Source organism: Botryllus schlosseri, chromosome 6 (assembly GCF_051294905.1).
Source record: "Botryllus schlosseri isolate E-star chromosome 6, Bs_hap1, whole genome shotgun sequence".
Classification (NCBI taxonomy): domain Eukaryota; kingdom Metazoa; phylum Chordata; class Ascidiacea; order Stolidobranchia; family Styelidae; genus Botryllus; species Botryllus schlosseri.
In genome coordinates this window covers 4,210,023-4,228,975 of record NC_137241.1, presented here as the reverse complement: position 1 = coordinate 4,228,975, position 18,953 = coordinate 4,210,023, and the positions used below count along the sequence as shown (strand labels likewise).

The 18,953-nt window shown below is 40.6% G+C and overlaps 1 protein-coding gene across 2 annotated transcripts; it reads left to right on the top strand.

The window, feature by feature from the left end:
* Window positions 1-375: 375 nt before the first annotated feature.
* Window positions 376-17,567, top strand: LOC145440925 (uncharacterized). 2 transcript variants are annotated; one of them, XM_080318700.1, is made up of 3 exons: window positions 376-2,249; window positions 6,665-6,825; window positions 15,587-17,567. In XM_080318700.1, the coding sequence occupies exons 1-3, from the start codon at window positions 1,955-1,957 to the stop codon at window positions 16,889-16,891; spliced, it is 1,761 nt and encodes a 586-aa protein (XP_080174826.1). In that variant the 5' UTR covers window positions 376-1,954; the 3' UTR covers window positions 16,892-17,567. The 2 variants fall into 2 exon arrangements, with proteins under 2 accessions (XP_080174826.1, XP_080174827.1); XM_080318701.1 differs by having other exon boundaries at window positions 378-2,249; window positions 6,668-6,825.
* Window positions 17,568-18,953: the final 1,386 nt, after the last annotated feature.

Sequence of the window (18,953 nt, the reverse complement as noted above, 5' to 3'; positions counted from 1 at the left end):
AATATCTTCTGCTGTAATCGCCCGTTCGATTTTGATAACGTTCCTAATTGATTACGCATATATATAATATACACTTTTATAATCTGAAGATATTGTTGGAGGCACAGAACTTCAATGTGCGATTGAATAGTATATTCATATTGAAATAGACCCGAATATTTTCGGCAGACACTCATCAGGGCTAATCGTCAGCAACTAGCAGAGAATTGGTGAGAACATTGTAAACGTGTACTACGATTGTTGATATACAATGTTCTTTCCGCTTCTCTGTACTAGTTGCTGACGATTACCCCTGATGAGTGTCAACCGAAAATATTCGGGTTTATTTCAATATGAATATGTTATTCAATCTTTATAATCCTTGATGCACGCCATGCATTGCAGAATGCATAATCACATCATTTATAGCTAATCAGCTATACTCTTATAGTCTTGCACGCGATCAACTTGAATATTATTTTCAAGCTTCAAACTTACGTAATAATTCGTCATAAATGAGTTGAAATGCGAATGAGAAGAATTTTGTTTCTGCTCATATCGTAAGGTTCCGCAGAACTATCCCGTGTACTACGAGTCTGATCGATTTCAGATATCAAGATGATAGGTATAACCTACGGAAATCAATGGTGATCTTCAACTTTTACGCAAACCTTTACGACTTGACGGTTAACTTATCAACGTTCTGCCATATTGCACTGTGCCTATACGCGTTTAGCAACACAAAATGGCCATCGCCCTTACATTCCACCCAATAGCTACCGCATGCTAGAAGTGATTGATATAATATCCCTTGCGGAAGATAAACTGCGCAGTTCCACGAGCGTATATATCATCAAGTTTGCTACCGGGTCGTAGAACTACTGATGAATTAGTTTTTTTGATAAGACACATCGCGGGTTTCGTGCCTTGAGAATATCATGTCGCAGATGATTAAGAGGCGGGTATTTTCGGCGTTATCCGCCGGGCGTCCGTGCGAGAGACGGATCCGTCGGGGTGTCATGGCGATTTGAGTTCTCTCGGCACGAGTGGCCTTTTACGGCACGCGAGAAACGGCGTATTTAGCTCCCGGATCGCGCTAACGCCGGGGTAGAGTCGCCGTTGCCATGGAACGATAATTGGGTGTTTTAAACCGTGGCGTGATCAGATTAACAAACTCGATTACTTGACGTCTTGAAAACATAATCAGCTCGGCGAGGCATTAGAAAGTATTACAGATGCGAAAGGAAAGGGTAAGGTGGGAGATAATCTAAATTAATTAGGAGCAGCACTTCGCAGTTATTTAATCATAACGTTATTAAAGGGATTGGAGGTCAATTTATGGACACGGTGCTTCGCGGTTCAACGATACGTTGAATTCCATTTGCGTTGTTGCGAATTTGGCAAGGCAAAACCTTGTACCTGAAATATTCGATTCTGAGTAGAGTATTCTTATATCACTCATGATATCGTTACAAATTAATGAACAATGTGTAAATTCCAGATATGTACCTTTTATGCGACCGCAAAGAACAGAACGCCAGTTCTACATCGCATTACATATTGTTCCGTATTTTCTTCGACCATACTTATTTCATTGCACTTAGTGACAATGCTGTGGCTTGATCGCGACTTTACAGATAAGTCATTTGCACCAACGTGCATAGCTTTGTACTATAAGTTCCATACGCTGCGATATGACAAGTCGGGGTTTACAGCCTCCCACATCGAAAAACATAATACTATAATTATCGTTTATAAATTCATGCTTAGTGGCAAGAATCGTGAAATATCAGTATACTCGAAATAATAATTTCTCATTACTCCACTTGAATTATTTTGCCCAGCTGCAGTAATGAACCGGTGTTTCATTATACAGAGGAATATACTATATAGCATATATTGGAGTTATGTTCGCGACGTGATTGAACTGAGGCACCTATCTTGACACCGTAGCAAAGCAGTTAAGAAAAAGAAAATGTATAGTCCTCAATCATTAGTACCACCGCCATCGATGGTCACGTATCCGCCTCCTCTGTACCATCGCTCGCACCATCAATTCTCGTTGTCTCCGTCCACCGTGGCCAACACGCCGACCTGTCCGCCAAATTACTACCACGGAGCCCATCCGGCCCACCACCATCCTGCTGCGATGTATCCGTACGACGGTATTTTGAATTATATGCCTTCGGACCCGTGCAAGCAAGCGTTGATGATGGCGTCGCAAGCGGCCGGTTTTACGGGCGTCGGCGGGGAATACAACACCAATTATGGTGAGCGATTTACCATACTGCACAGTGCCCATTATGTTATTGCCGTGAAAATTTGTGCGGTAAGAGTCTTATCGTGACTTGTTATGAATGCATTTGAATCGTCCATTCATATTGAAATAAACTCAAATATTTTCGGGTGACACTCGTCAGGAGTAATCGTCAACAAGTAGTAGAGAATTGGAAATAACATTGTGAGTGTATCAACAATCGTATTTAAAGAGCTTCTTGGAGGTATGGATGCGTTGAAATTAAGGGAGTACTGCATACCGTTATTGTCGATGAAAATAAGCCAATACAATTCGACGTGAATGATGAATAAATTGAGAAAATGTGGATAGTAATAAATGTTATTGGAATAATGTTCGTTTGTTAGTGGTATTCATGTGTTTCGACCGCAATGGTCGTTTACACCAGGCCGACATTCTTGATTACGATTCCGTATCTACAGACTTGTAGCACGGCCTACTTCTAGGCACCGTTTGCGCGGTTCAGATGGCGAAGAGGAACCTAGATTAATCTCCAACACTTGGGTAGGAATTCTGGAGTCGAACTCGGTCGGACCCGAACGCGCAAACCACTGACATTGGAGCAGTGTATCATACCACTTATTAGCTATCTCGCCACTATGGAAAAGTTATGCGTGTAATCGTAATGCATACATTTCGAATGCTCTCGGCTTTATTAACACCGATTTACGATAATACACCTGCGTTTAACGGTGGTGAACACCAAAGTGGTATGCTCCACGACTGCATCACCAACGGCTCGTAGATTCTTGTCCTCACCACGACCCGATCCAGATAAGTCGGCAGTTCAGCAAGAGTATCCTATATTGGCCCGGTGTAAAATTTTCGCGGATATCGAAATACCATAATACCAAGCAGCGAGCCATAAGGCCGGATTCTTTAACCACGGAAATAAGGCAGGGCTATGCTGGATATCAATTCATATATATTTGGTAATTGTACCTGAAAGTCGGATGCCACCGGACCTTAATCAAGTTGCTATTGTTTTTACATGCATGGTTTTCGATCGCGTTTCTTATTTTACGCCAGGCCGATATTCTTTTTTGTGATTACTGCTCCGACGACATGTACCACGGCCCACTTTTTAACGCGTGTGGAGACTACAGGTCAAATTTTCAATCGGAGTTTGCATATCTGTACGCTGTGCACGAAACTCATTGGAATTTGACGCGATTACGAATACAAATGACCGATTAGCCCATGTCTTTTATGACTGAGACAATTGTGACAATTAAACAGCTTGTTCCCAATAGACAAGAATACTTACCGTGGCGAAAGCCAAGGGGTTATGTCAAAATTCAATCGTTGCAGTTATGATACACAATTGATTTAATGCTGCTGATCACAAGCGATACGCCGGCGTAAACGCGGCCAATGAGACGCGTGCGAGATAGCCGAATTCAAAATGGCGCCCGAAACGGCAGCCAACAACAAACCACAAAGTGAAGTACCGTCGGGGTAATGGAAGTTGCGAGTTATCACTACAAACACGCTGTAAAATCATCTCGGATTTTTACAAGTTATTGGAAAGCGTCTTTCGTCTTGATAACTAAAACCACTCGGGAGATAGAATTATCTCTGACCCAGCACTTTCGAAGAGATGGGTTTACATATATGGTATAATAATCCCGCTCGGATGAAAAACTATATATACAATACAATGTTCTTTCCAATTCTCTACTGGTTGCTGACGATTACCCCTGGCGATTGTCAGCTGAAAATGTTCGGGTTAATTTAAATATGAATATATTATACAATTGCATATTGAAGTTTCATACCTCGATGGCGCTCTATAGAAGTATATCTCAGGGCAAACACGATGATTTGGAAACGCAAAAAAATGATATGAGGTATTGGAGTCTTATCATGCATAAAATACTCTTAAATTGCCTTCCCAGTAAACTTTTAATGCGCCGATTAAACGAAATTACTTAAAATATTTTGTGTATTAATCCGATGCTATTTTCTTAGTATATTTGCGCCCGTAATTTTCGAGAAGCATCGCTTAGGGAGAAGATGCGCCGGGGTGTGTGTGGTTGCGGGATATCTTCGCGTAATCTGCAGTAATAGGGGTTGAACTTCGTCTATGGTTGCTGTGCCTGAATATTTCGTTGATATAATGGAGCATTTAACGCCCTTTGAACTATATATTCTCTTGGAGAGCAGCAACTCGCCGTTTACACGGTGCAACAGAACATGAACGCGTTGCTGCAATCACCCATAAATTCCTATTTACTCATACGAGCTAGTTTATACTTTCTTTTCGAAAGGGCAATTCTTATCAGATTTCAAGGCACATCTCGCCTTATCGCATTGCGCTGAACCCTCAATAGCGCCGATTATTATCAGTTGCCAAACGAATACCAGCCCTGCATTAATGCCACGATGAAATTGTGCCGAAACCATGCCCTTATGTTGGTCAAGCACTAACTGTATCGTCTCAACCACTAGATCAGAGGTCTCAAACACGCGGCCCGCGGGCCGCATGCGGCCCGCCAGAGAATTTTCTGCGGCCCGTGACGACGTTTTAGATTTTTATTAAATTGACAAAATATGAGTGTCACATATATTTTTTCAGGTTATAAAGTGAAAATTCCCTCTTAACTTGCTCCGAAAGCCTTAAACTATTCATCAAACTTCACTATCACAACAATTGCAAACACTACCATGCAGTGGAGCATTTACTATTTCGCCACATTTCCAATTCATGATGATAAAACCGGACCCTTAGACGATTCTAGACTAAAATTTGTGAGTTGGACTTGGACGCGACCTTTCTTAGAATTACTCAGACTCGGGCTAACTCGATGGCAAAATGAAAATGACTCGAGTGGAATTGGAGTGACTCGAAATGCCATAAATTTGTTCGAACCATGGACGCAACAAACTAATCGTGTATCAGGGGAATAGTAATCGATCAGAAGGTCGCAGCTTGGTATTTCGCTAACGAGGCAAGTATAGTTATGGCAACCATTGGCAATCTGTTAGTTACATCTTTGGTCGCTAAACCATGTTATTAAGGCCACTTAAAGGTACCGAGTACCGTAGTGGTACGCTCCAACGATGTAACAGCAATGGGCCGTTCGGCGTTCCGACATTTCAATCACTAGGACACATTCATTAATATATTTATATTATATTTATATTTTTTTCTGCTCCTATATTTGAAGATATTTGGTCATGAGATTAATAGCCTACTTATCAGAAGTAGACCCGAATCCTGGATTGGAATTACAATGCTCAACTTGAAAATGTTTTGATGTCAGATCAGTCTCCATTATCAATCTGTTGGATTCAAAATATTCATAGTAGCTAAAAATTATAACCCTATCGCTTTTATGATGGCATCATACATTTGTCCGCCCATATGGTGTCTATATCTTAGGTAATATATATCATGTACAACAACAATTCTATTCAGATAGTTATAAATGTGATGATTCTTTTCGTGCCAGGCCTAAATTGATACAAACGTAAATCACATTTTGACGATGTGTGTTTACTGCCAGTCTGCTGGATCGGCTCACTTTCAATAGGAAAATTCATTCCCGCCAAATAAGGCCTACGTGGAAAGACATAGAAAACCCCTATAAATGCTGCGGCCCGCGGCGTCGTCAAAACTGGAAAACTGGCGCGCAGGCACATTTGAGTTTGAGACCTCTGCACTAGATACTATTTACCTTTTTATACTGCGCTTCTCCAAATGAATATACTCCAGAGTACAAATTACAGATGCACCTCGCGGCCGCAATATCAATGGTTGACGAAATGTGCGAAAGGACTTCTAGAATTTGTATTTTGAATGGAGAATCGTCATTCTAGTCATAAAAAAAACACATAAAAAGGTTTTAACGCGATGCATGGCTCTATAGGAGAGAATTATGTTGTACGGCATCCTTGCTTATGCCCAATTACATTGAATAGACCAGGGGATCTTAAACTGGAGTCCCCTAACCCCCTATAGAGCTCCGCGAACCGTCACCAAGAAACTACAAAATCACATTATCCGTTGAAAATGACATCGTCAGTGGAACAGTGACTACTTTTTATAGTCATAGCTATTTTAATTCTAGGCAAACAAAAGCCTCGAGTTGAGTTTAAGGTGATGACCTTCCAGTAATCTAAAATGTTTAAGAACCCCCGGTATAGACTATAGATTATTGTATTTTATATTTTAGTCGTGGTTTAGATCGGCATTTCGGCTCCGATTTATCGGCATGCGCAATTGTTCCAAGATATGCAGTAGACACGAACATAAACATTGAACAAACACACTGGCGCAGAAGGAAACCATAACACTTACTACAGTTGCTAGTGCTACTAATGCATTGTTGAATCGAATGTGCAAATGAGTCTTATAAAAACATTGATGCAACCAAAATGTTTCAGAAGATGATTCCAAGCCTTCAAAGCAACGAAGGGCGAGGGCAAACTACAGCCAGTGGCAACTGGAGGAGCTAGAAAGAGCGTTCAACTCTACGCATTATCCTGATATCTTCATGAGAGAAGCATTAGCGCTGCGTCTGGATTTAATCGAAGCCAGAATTCAGGTTCGGAAAACTATATAGCCTATTTCCGCCCCAGTTGTTTCACAGTCACATAACGATCAATACCTTGAAAGTACTCATTGGGAAGTACTGGGGATGTTACGTTAGGTATAGAGTCTGACTTTGACAATTTCTAATTGTCCAATTATACTGATTAGAGCGAAATGACTCTAATTTAATTCTAATCTAATTTATGAAATTCGTCTATGCTCTAATTTTAATTTTAATCTAATTTCTGGTTCACTGAAAATGTTACAGGAGAGCTGTGTAGTGTGAAACGAGTCATGCTTGCTGTACATTTGCCGTTCTCGTGCTTGTGACAATGAGCTGAACTTGGTTTTTGTTGTATTTTTTCCGGATTCGGTAATTCTAATTCTAATCTAATTTTGAAACTATTGTCTAGCTATAATTCTAATTCCAATGCAATTTGGAAAGGCTAATTTTTTTTAATAGTTGTATAACTGTAGAAGCGGCGGTCTGAGGTGAAAGGAATAGGTCACAGAAGGTAAATCGTACGCCCAACAATCCGCACAATTACTGGTGCGGATGTAAAATTGAAAATATAATCGATACACTGTCAGCGATCGCATGAGTAGCCTGTATCCAATCTTAGAAGTTATCCAATAATGTCACAGTCCAATCTCTTAAATTACGTTATTTCCGTGATTGGTGGCAACAACTGCAACTTTTGTTTTAAATCTGTCCCATCTGTAAGCCTGTGATAAACCGTCGGAGCCACGTTCTTCGCGATAGCCCGGTATTCTGCCCGTTACCACGATCGATGCCTTCTGGTCAATTCTCAGAGTATGCCCGGTTCCAAAGTGTTACAGATGAGATACCGAAAAAAAACGAACTTGGAGATTAGGACAGTATAAAGAAATTGAGGGCACCGACACCGATAAAAGAATACCACAAATATCTCAGGTCTTGATATCAGCACACATGCGGTGCACAGTACGAGTCGGACTTGTACAAACTAATGGATTTTCAAAGTGCGCGACTAGAATTGAAAGTAATCACTTTTTTAAAACTCACAACCATAACTAGAATTAGAACTACTCGCTTTTCAAAACTAGATACTAGAATTATGACTACTTACTTTTCAAAACTATCAACTAGAACTAAAATAAGAACTAATCTCTTTTCAGAACCAGCAACTAGAATTAAAACTAGAACTACTCACTCTTCAAAACGCGAAACTGGGACTAAAATTGAAACTACTCCCTTTTCGAAACCAACAACTGGAACTAGTCACTCTTAAAAACTAGCAACTAGAATTAGAACTGGAACTAACAAACTTTAAAAATCTGTAACTAACTAACTGAACCAACTAAGTTCAATTCAGAAGCAATTCATTAATTATTATATTATCGGAATCGGATCGGTTTTCCCCATGAACATCAGTACAAGTTTGAAATGGGAGGGGTTCAACTCCAAACCCACCCTCCGGCTACGCCACTGTTAGTAGCGCTGGCTAGCAATGGCTGCATGAACACCACACAACAGAACGCCGGTATTAGGACTCACACCAAACGACTTGTTTTATAGTTGTTTAATTTTTTAATCAGCAACTAGAACTAGAAGTAGAACTAGAGCTACTCACAAAACCATTCGTAGTTTGTACGAGTCTGGTTCGCGTATACTCGCATTTGTACATATTAAATGTAAACACTCTTTTAAACAAACCGACAACCATGAACTGATACATCACCGACATTACCGCTGCTAAATGATCAGTTAAGTTCCTAATAAATAGCCTTTTCCGGTTTAGCAAACCGCCACTGTTAACCGACAAGCTCAACAACACGTCGGTGGTAATCCAATCCTAAATTTACAACAGCCAGCACCGTTTACCTGTCTCGATCCGATCATATCGCGTCAGCTAATTCAATTACCAAGTTAAGTTGATCGAATAATCAAATTACAGATGCCGGGTCAGTTGACTAAATTCAACCCCGTGTAATCGATCAGATGCGAGGCAAAATAGAGTCCGACATCCCGATGTGTAACATTAACGCGATTCTACAATAGTATCGCTTGCAAATTGGACCAGAGTTTAATGTTATGATGCGTTGAATGCCTCAATAGATGCTGGCAAGTTACCAAATCATATACGGTAACATAGAATTTATATCGAGAGAGATTTGATGAATAATTGTTCCATTAATAATGATTTAAATAACTTCAGATTTTCTCAATATAAATTAGCGATGCATAGAATGATTTATGGCTATCTATATTGATGATTTCATCGTTTTGACCCTACTTATCCAATATCTTGTTCACGCCGCGTAACGATGTGTATCAGGTCGCATGGGTTTACAGTTTACACTAATTTAGCACGCACGTTCGGTTGGCAGTGGGGAAAAGTCGTTAAGCGAATACCAACAAGGCGCGTACTAGTTTGCAAAACATTGAGGTCCCATCGCCGAGGCGTCTACAAGCCTTCGCTAGATAACAGAGGTTAAAAGGTGTTCAAACTTGGATATGATTAGGTGCGTATGTACCGTGATCGTTATGTATCCAGGTTATCTCTAGTGCAATGAGTTGTGAAACTTTATAACTTGGTTTAACTACGAGATGAATTTCTCGACTAAATGGCCGGCGTACCTAAAAACTGAATCGAAATCATAAAACGGAACGAAACAAGATATTATTATTCGAAATCAGATTTCTGGAATCCTTGGTACTCGCCGTTTACGACTATCAACATGTTTTTGGCGAAACAAGTTTACTATGTTAAGGTATACCTTTGCTTGTTTGAACCCTCATCCGGAACTAATGGGTTGAAATATACTGGCGCCACAAGACTGATGACGTATAGCGCGTAAAAGGAAATTGAACTATTTTAAAACTGCGGTAACAATCTCGTTCAACCCATATAATCAACCGCCGATTCCTGCTTATCGTATCCCCAAACGATGCAACCATAAACTGCGCCTGATAGACGTTTTAGAGCGATATCGCCCCCAACCATCGCTGACATGATGCTACTGATATTCGCTCAAAGAAAATAAACGTTATCGTATATATTGTTAAACAAAACAATCGCATAATATGGCCAGTTACTGTAAACAGTAGAGCAACGCCCCGTGAAGTAAGACAATCGATTTTGCGCGGAACGGTATACGCATATTACCAAGGGTTATACATGCAAATAAGTTGGCCTTGCTGCAGAAATTGAGTCACTACCGCGGCTTTCGATCGACCTGGAAATGTAAGCGAACTTAACACCATCACCAAGTTACCTGATGATGCAGATTCGCGCGTACTGCGCATATATACAGATCTATTTTAGATAGTTGTCTATTGTAGATCCCAATATACCGTAAGGACCTTTGCGGTCTTGTGGTTGGTGTGGTTGCCTTTATAATATGTGTTCTATCGTGGTTAGAACAGTCATACAGGCTTACCGTACATCCTCTTTAAAGAGGATTTTTCCCATTTTCTTGAGAAAATAGAATGGTGCACCCGAGGACGCTAAAAATGCACAAATGTCCTCTTTTTCGCGTTTCGAGTTAGTTGTTTATGATTTCAACAAGACTTTTAGGTGAGACGTTGTAAAAAAGCTATCAGCCATGAAAGATGTTGAATTGATGGTTTTAAAAAGGTTTCTCAGCAACTTTCCCTACCAGTCCTACCTTCTGGGACGTTGTTGCAAACGTTGTTCGACGCTCTCTGTAACATCTTGGCCTTTTTACATGCGAGGATCTGTCGCAATTTCACGATCTCGTTAAAATGGTAATGTCTAATTGGTAAAATTATAGGGAACCGCACATTATTCATGAGCTGAATGTTAAAAATAAATTTGATTTGTTGTTTTTGTGATTGTTTTTGTAATTAATTGCTTTCTTCTTGTAACTTTTGCCTGCAACTACCAAGGAAATGTAAAACAGCAACAAAGTCAAACGTGATAATTCTACTTTCGTTTAGCTTGCCGGTAATTTTTTTTTATTTGTTGTTTAAGCACTGTGACAATTAAGTGCATTAACTGCAATCAACCGGACCTAATTGTTACTTCATCCCAAATAATAATATCAAGGACACTTAACCCCATAGGCCTTTACACCATCAAAGTACTACGCGTCTTCCACCCAAGCATAAAATCTAACCATAAAATTCTAAAACGATCGTACAGATTACTCAGGTAGTTTGTTACACCAGCATGTTACAAACAAGACTTATCTTGTAATCCAAAAGTCAAACTCGTCGCGTCACAACACAACCCCGGATCAAGGATCAAACAGCCACTTCGAGGTCCACCGCATCTGGAAGTAAGTCGCTGGATAGGTTTATTTGAGTTAGAATTGCAAACGTGGAAGTACAGATTGTCCTTATCCACGTATTATGGAGTTATTTCGGTGAATGCTCATGAGAAGTATGCATGTCGGGAATATCGTCGGCAAGCTATATAGCTGTTCATATTCGGGAACAAATCCGACGGATCAAGGGACGTGTAATTTTGTAGAATGCGTTTATTGTGTGAATATCTGCTTGTGGGTACATTGAGCTTTAACCCACATACAAATATTGAGATGTTGTGATGCAAAAGCATATATACTATAGGCCTTAATATTTTCAGAACCATAAAAAAGAGGACATTTTTGGCGGCGAATAAAACTCAGAAGTAACATTTTCTTGGTAGTTGAAGGCAAAAGTTACAGAAAAAGACACAAAACAACAAATCAAATTTATTTTATGGATTCAGCCAATGAATACTTTGCTTATACCTCAACTATTGCCAATAGAGAATGATAATTTATAACGAGATCGTAAAATTGTTCACACGGAATATCATTGAAATTATATACAATCGTAAGGATTATCGAAACTTATTCAATTGATAGGCTGGCTACAGTAATTTTTGGAATTAATACTTCTCGTCTGAAAATCTTGATCACTTGAATGTATAAGTAACTAGCTCAACATCAGAAAATAGCAGGACATTTGTGTGTCTTCGGAGGACCATTAAGTTCTCGTCAGAAAAGAGGTTGAATTCCCCTAAAAGGAGAAATACGGTAGGCCTAATATATACGCCAGAATTGAATGCCTGCGTTGCAATGTTGAATGCGTATCACCGGGAAGGAAGCCGCGCGTCGTACATATAAACCGTTGTATTCTTTAACAAACACGAGATAGCTCCAATTAACTTCACACACAATAAGGCCACGGAAGGAAAAAATACAATTATATCTCCTCGTTAATTTTCATTCCAAGATATCTGTATGAAAGCTTGCCTCAATCAAAATCGGTTTTGTTCCAACAAAAGGCATTTGTTACATTGCTACAGTTGGAAAACATCCCGTCATTGTGTCACAATGATACAGTATCAATTTCGAGGTGCAGATGCGAGTCGGTATGACGACAGCTCAATGTCCCAAATCATCGCACGGCCAAGACAAAAAACTAATTAAAGTATCCTTTCCTGGGAAAGGTTTCCGAGTCAATACACTCCTTCCCAATGTAATACCTGATGTTCTTGATGTCACAGGGCTCCCTATTTTTCGTTAGTTGTCATTACCAGCTCCACCGGTACTATCACGGTATATAAGAGATAATCACTTACTGTAATTATACCAGTGTTTGATATACAGACTCGCATTTCATGTCGTATTCTTGATAGTGTGAAGTATAATATATTATCGCATTGACATTTCAATGATGTCGTAATAGCTAAACATTAGCGCAAATTCACACTGATACACTCGGCAAATATATTGATCCCTGCGCAAAACAGCCACAGAGAAAACAATATGGCGGAAGTTCCGAGGTCAAACGAAGTGACCTTTCTGTTCGGTATATCGCATGCAAAGACTGTGGCAAGTTTAGTACTCTGTTTGAGAAAAATGTTACGAACACAAAAAGTCTGAAAAAATAAATTATTTAATATCGCCATCTAGCGTTAAAGTGTAGCCGCACCTGTTGCGGTTTGTTTATTTACCTTTCAACCAGCACGCGTACTGTACTTTCAAAATGGTGTATCGACTTATAAAACACGGGTTTGAATTATTACAAAAATAAAAAGGTCGCGCGCAGGTGTCACCTTGGCGTATTGATACTATTGGGAAGCCGCTAAATGTAGTTTAAGGTGTGAAACTTGGCGTGACGACATATTACTCACTGTCAATGGCGGTCCATTAAGACTTAGTGACCGAGTTATGATTACACAGAAAAAATATACAACTGTACACAGACCGTTTGGTAGCGCACGGATGTTATTGTACTAAAAGCAATAGAAAAGGAACCAAGCCTTGATGCACAGCATCCGGTTATAGCCGGTCGACATCGTAAAATTTATTCACGGTCATAAGTGTAGGACCGTACCCCGTTCCTTTGGGATAGAAGAGATAAAGATTGATCTAAATAAGGGTACAAAACAATTATATACTCCCATCGCTAAAGCACCGAGAAACTCATTTAATTTAAAGCAACTGATTCATCGCCGGCATGAATCAAAATTATATCCGGTAGCGAGAATTTCGACCTGTTTATGCAGCTGCGTTACTGCATTGTGTGCGCAGGAACGTATATCCTGCAGGAAAGGAAGAATTTGTGCGCTATCAATGCAGAGACGGGCCTGAATATATTGCATAACGCGTTACCCAAGAATGTAGAGACGGACTCGAATTTACTTATCTCCCGCTAATAAGATAGAAAATCGACCTTACTCAAATATAGTATTTTCCTTCTGTTGGGGCTATCAATAAAGATACAACAGTAAATCCCGTCTTAGATAGTGTAAACTCATATATCACTAATAATGGCAGTTGAAGAGGGATGTATACCGAGCTCGTTGCTCATATAATGACGCCTGCTTTCCTGAAAGCATCTTATTCCAAGTAAGGTTCGCGTAATCCCGACAGAGCGAACGGTGGAACATTACACCCCTTCAAAGTCGCGCAGGATGGGTAAACACAGTCGAATTCTATAGTGCCTTTTAGAATTAAAAAATGTTTACGCACGAAAACGCCTACAGTATTTCGAAGTGGAAATAATGTAAATCCATTACCGCGGGTTGATTTTACCAAATGAAGTGATTCCGCCCGTGCTCGCGTGCTGCCGCCTCGGATCGTTTCCCGCCTTAATTGCTCTTTATCCGATGGCTGTTTACTTGTGTAGTATATATGCGAGCCTTTCATACAAGATCATGGGTATAAATGTTATAGTTTACCAAAATATCTGACTTTAGACCCGGGATTCTGAACCCGTGGTCCACGGACTAGTCGTAAGAGGGTCCATGAAAGCGGACTTCAACAACTAGAAAATTTTCAGCTGTTCCAAATTATTATTAGGTCTTATTATAAACATAGCTACACAAGTACACATTTTTCCAGAATAGATTATTGAAATTGAAAGAAGTTCAGTACGTATCAAATCAAATCAGAGGTCAATCTCATAAGCATGAGATTAACAAATGTCTGTACAGCAAGCTTGGCTCGTTTTAAGCTATACAGTTCTGCTGTAGCATATATCGGAAAACCAGAAATTAGATTTTAATTAAAATTATAGAGTAAAAACATTTCATAAATTGGATCAGAATCAGTATGAATGATCGCAGCCTACGATATGGAATTATAATGAATTAGGTGGAATTCCAAGAGTGAATAGATCAAAATTATGGAACGAATTTATTATCTCGGCTTAAACTACATCTATACTGAGGTATTCTCTAAAATAAGAACAAATAAGAATGAATTTCAACGCTCTAATTTCTCTCCGAACACTGTTTCCATCTAGTGATGTACAGTAAATAGTTTACGGGGGAACTATCCAAATTTAGACTGATACATCGCGATTGTTATGTTAGATTACAACTCTACGAAAACGATTAAAGTCATGACATTGAAACGGCAGAAAAAAGCAAGATTAATTATTTTCCTGAAATCGGGGCTTAGAGCAGTTTTCAATTTCCACTTGATCATCGCCCACCTACAGGGCAATCGCCATCAATCTGTCTGCGTGGCAAGCTATGAAGCTACGGCACGGAATTGTTTTGTGAGCCGCTACGGAGCCAAGACGCAAAATGCCGCACCGTGAATTAGCCTTGTCAATGTCAAACCTCACCGGTCGCAGTTTCTAGATTTCGAGATACAGACACGCAATTTTGTAGGTATTTTTGCTGTAGACGAGGCCTCCTCCGGGAAACCGCAGAGAGTACCAAAAACTAACGAGATACGATCTCTGCATCGTAGTCCGAACGAAAAAACACAATCACGATTTGAATCGCCGATAAAAAAACAGTATATAGGCTGAATGACCTCATTTTCGCCAAATCCCAACGTTCTTATAGCCAAATCAACGAATGCGGCGTACGTAAAATCCATGCTTACTTACAGGGGGCTATAACATAGGTTATCACGGGTCCTATACGCAGATTTGGACAAATAGGTAGTTTCAGTTGTCAAATAGGACTGATTACAGCGAAATGCCGGTAATCTCTAGTTTAATATAACTTGTTAAATGTTTCTTCGCTCTAATTTCATAATGTAATTTGTTGAATGCTTCTCTGCTCTAATGTTAATTCTAATAATCGAATTTCTGATTTGCCTGAAAATGCTACAGGAGAACTGTCGTATATAGTGCGAACCGAGCCTAGCTTAGTACGCACATTTGCCATTCTCGTGGTTATGCGAATGAACTCATGCAGATTTGACATGAACTGAACCTGATTCAATCTCCAAGTTTTCGCGAATTCAATAATTCTAATTATTATCTAACTTGGAAAAACTATGTGGCTATAATTCCCAATCTGTACTATTCACAGGTCTGGTTTCAGAACCGAAGAGCCAAACTACGGAGGCAAATGAAGATGCAAGGAAAGCCGACGTCAACCGAAACGCAAAAGAACGAGCGGTCGGACGTAGACGTCATTAAGGACAAGGAGAAAGAAACTTCCAACACTCCTCCATCCGTTACCCCCACGCTACCAGACGAGACAGACTTAAAGGAAGACACAGACGCCAAAATAAAATCAGAGCCAACGCCCGCCACGGCTGTGGACTCTGTCGCGGGAGAAACTGCCGAAATCGTCGAGGAGGATGCGGAACCCAAGTCCGAACTGGAGAAGGCGATGAAAATGGCGTGTCAAGACTCGGCGTTAAAAGACAGGAAGAATAGTAACAACACCCCCTTGGATTTTTCGTCAAGGAAAGATAAGAGCCCGGAAACTATGTATCCACACGGTAGGAGCGCTTTGGAAGCTCTATCCTCGTCAGTGTCAAACTACACGTCATCTCCGACGTTATCAAGACAACGTAGTCATGATTTCTTCGGCTCAACGCTTAGTCTCAACAACAAAAAGAGTTCGCGGTCGAACAGCTTTTACGAAGCGTATCAACGTTGCCACAGTACTTCCGATTACAATCCGGCGTGGGGAAACGGTACCTCTCCGAACGGAACCCGACAATTTATGCCAAACCATCCACCAACGCAACCGGTCGTATCTCCACATCACGGAAACGCGTTTTCTGATCCTGTACGGCGACCGTCCGAGTCTGACGGTTTGTTAGCTATAAATAACACCAGACGAAGTAATCAAGAACTCGGGCCTATCGCAGGAACTGAAAACACATCGACTTCTCCCTATACATCAGATCCTACCTACCAGTTCCGACCAATAGACTACTCACAAGACAGCTCTTACAGAGGCAGTCATGTTGTCAGCGACCCGCGTGAATTCGACTCATGCGAACCGTCAATCGTTAGTACCGACATGCCAGGTCGGCAGCAAATCGACCAGTCTTACTCCGGCAGGAGAACCTCCTCGATTTCGTCTCTGTTAGCAAAAGCGAAAGAGCACGAGGCCATGATTCGTTTACCGCAGTCGTACGGCCATTACACGTCTCACAGAGAAACTGAAAACGCAGCGAACGCCATGGCGGTCGCGGCCGCAACTTACATGAACTCCCCGATGGGACATTATAACCCGCATTTTTACCCAACGTCTCCGCACACCAAGCATCCAATGTCTCACGACGGCATGATACAGCATATATCACAGTCCGGGGCGCATTACGGGCCAAGCGATATGGTTCCAGTGGGATACGGGGCTCACACTCTGCCTTCATAAAATTTCCGAATCTATTTACACTTTATCCGCGCACGCCAAACGCAATACTTTTATATACCCGTTGCAGCACTACCTATGTTTAGTGGCCGTTTATGTTTTCTTGATGCTCTTGTAGTTAGCCTGTGTGCCACGTTCTTATTGAGAGATGAGACAACGTGTCAAGAATACAGCCCGACCGACATCGGATTTTTGATACCGATAGCTAGCACCCGATATTTCTATCAAACTACCGAACCGATACTCGGCCGGGCTATAGTCAAGAATGTCTCCGCTCTCCAAATGTCTTCAATGCTATGGTATTTCTACGCTCACATCACTACATGTTACTGACCTTATTCCGCACAGCTACGTGGTCAAGTTCCGACATCCCGAAATATTCCAGAATACGTATCAGTAGGCAAAATCCTATAGTTTGGGCGGGTCACGGGTTAGACATAAGTTCGCCGAATCTCGTCGATCTTTCGAGACCTCTGCGTTATATATGCCGGTACTACACTCAAACTTGCGGTTCATTTTGAGTCAATGTCATGGTATTCTCTTATGTTCCAGGGCCAGTCCCCCTACTCATAAATACGCTGTCACAATCTTCCACGTTAATTCCGCATGTACAACCTTGACTTGAAAATCTGCTTTACTTTTCAAAGTGCCTGTATTTATTAAATTTTATTCTACCATATCCAAGTATTTGTCTGCCTTGACATCGGGACCGCACAAAGGAGGTGTAGTCGAGGTAGTCAGAGGTCAAACCGCAACGAAACGAAGCTAATGATCAGGAGCAAGCACATACTGCTAAGATAGGCATTAGTGACAATACCCACGACCAGACTTGGAAAACTACATTATTCTAGTTGTAAACTTAGAGGTAAATGCTGGTAATCTGATCCTAACCTAATTTGTGAAATGTTTCCATAAATTTGGAGAAAAATGTGTAGCTGTAATTCTAATCTTATATGAAAAGAGTGTAGTCCTAATTCTAGTCTAATTAAGAAAAAAAAACTACAGCTATAATTCGAATCTAATTTGGAAAGCTGAATATTTTCTAGTCCGTCCACGTTCTCAAGATAAATCATCATACCAAACGATGTTGTCAGTATATATTTGAAATATATTACATAAATACGATCAACGATAATAACAGCGAATAACACAAATCGTAAAGTACCCTTCAAGCTACAGATGAGATGAGTGATCGCTACGTCACGAGAGTAAATCAAATTTTCCTACCGCAAATCGCGTACCGCAAAAGACGTAGTGGCGACAAGTTATTACCAGCGAATGTTATACCGTACTACGAGTTCGGGGTGAGTAAGTCGAAACGCACGCAATCTTTTGACATATGTTCCTATGCAGCTGTTTAAATCCGGGAAGAAACGTTTAACAAAATGGCGACCTGTCCACAATGAACATGGATACCGAGATTCATTAGTGATAGCTGTAATGTAGGGTTACCATACGTCCTCTTTCAATGGGATTTGTCCTCTTCGACTTTTGTCAAAGCGTCCTCGGAGGACGCCCAAATGTCTTCTTTTTTTTTAGAATTTTAGTAAATTTACGGCCAAATTCTACTGAGATGCCGTAAAACGGCCCCACGGGTATTTTGGGAGCTAAACCGGAAAGTTGACCTTTTTTTAGTCAACCACCTGATAATGTGAAAATAAACTGTATTTTGGGCACTGAGCGAGAAAGTCGTCCTCTTTTTTAGTCAACCGACCACTATGTGGGACAAATTTACCATTTTTCAGGATTTTCCTCCGGTTTTGCAAGACTGAAAATTCTGAAAAAGTGTCCTCTCGGGGCATACGATATCGTATCGTAGGCCCCGGTCCTCTTTTCCGATTTCCAAAATATGGTAAGTGGTAACCCTATGTAATGGGAGTTATCAATTTATTATGTGTGTTGCCGAACACCGTTCTGCGATAAATGCGTTGTCAAATCATTATTACATTTAATAATAATTTCACATTCCAAGACAATATACATTAACAAGCATATTCATTTCGAAATGAACCCGAAAATTCTCGCCTGACACGCGTCAGCAGCTAGTAGAGAATTGAAAAGTACG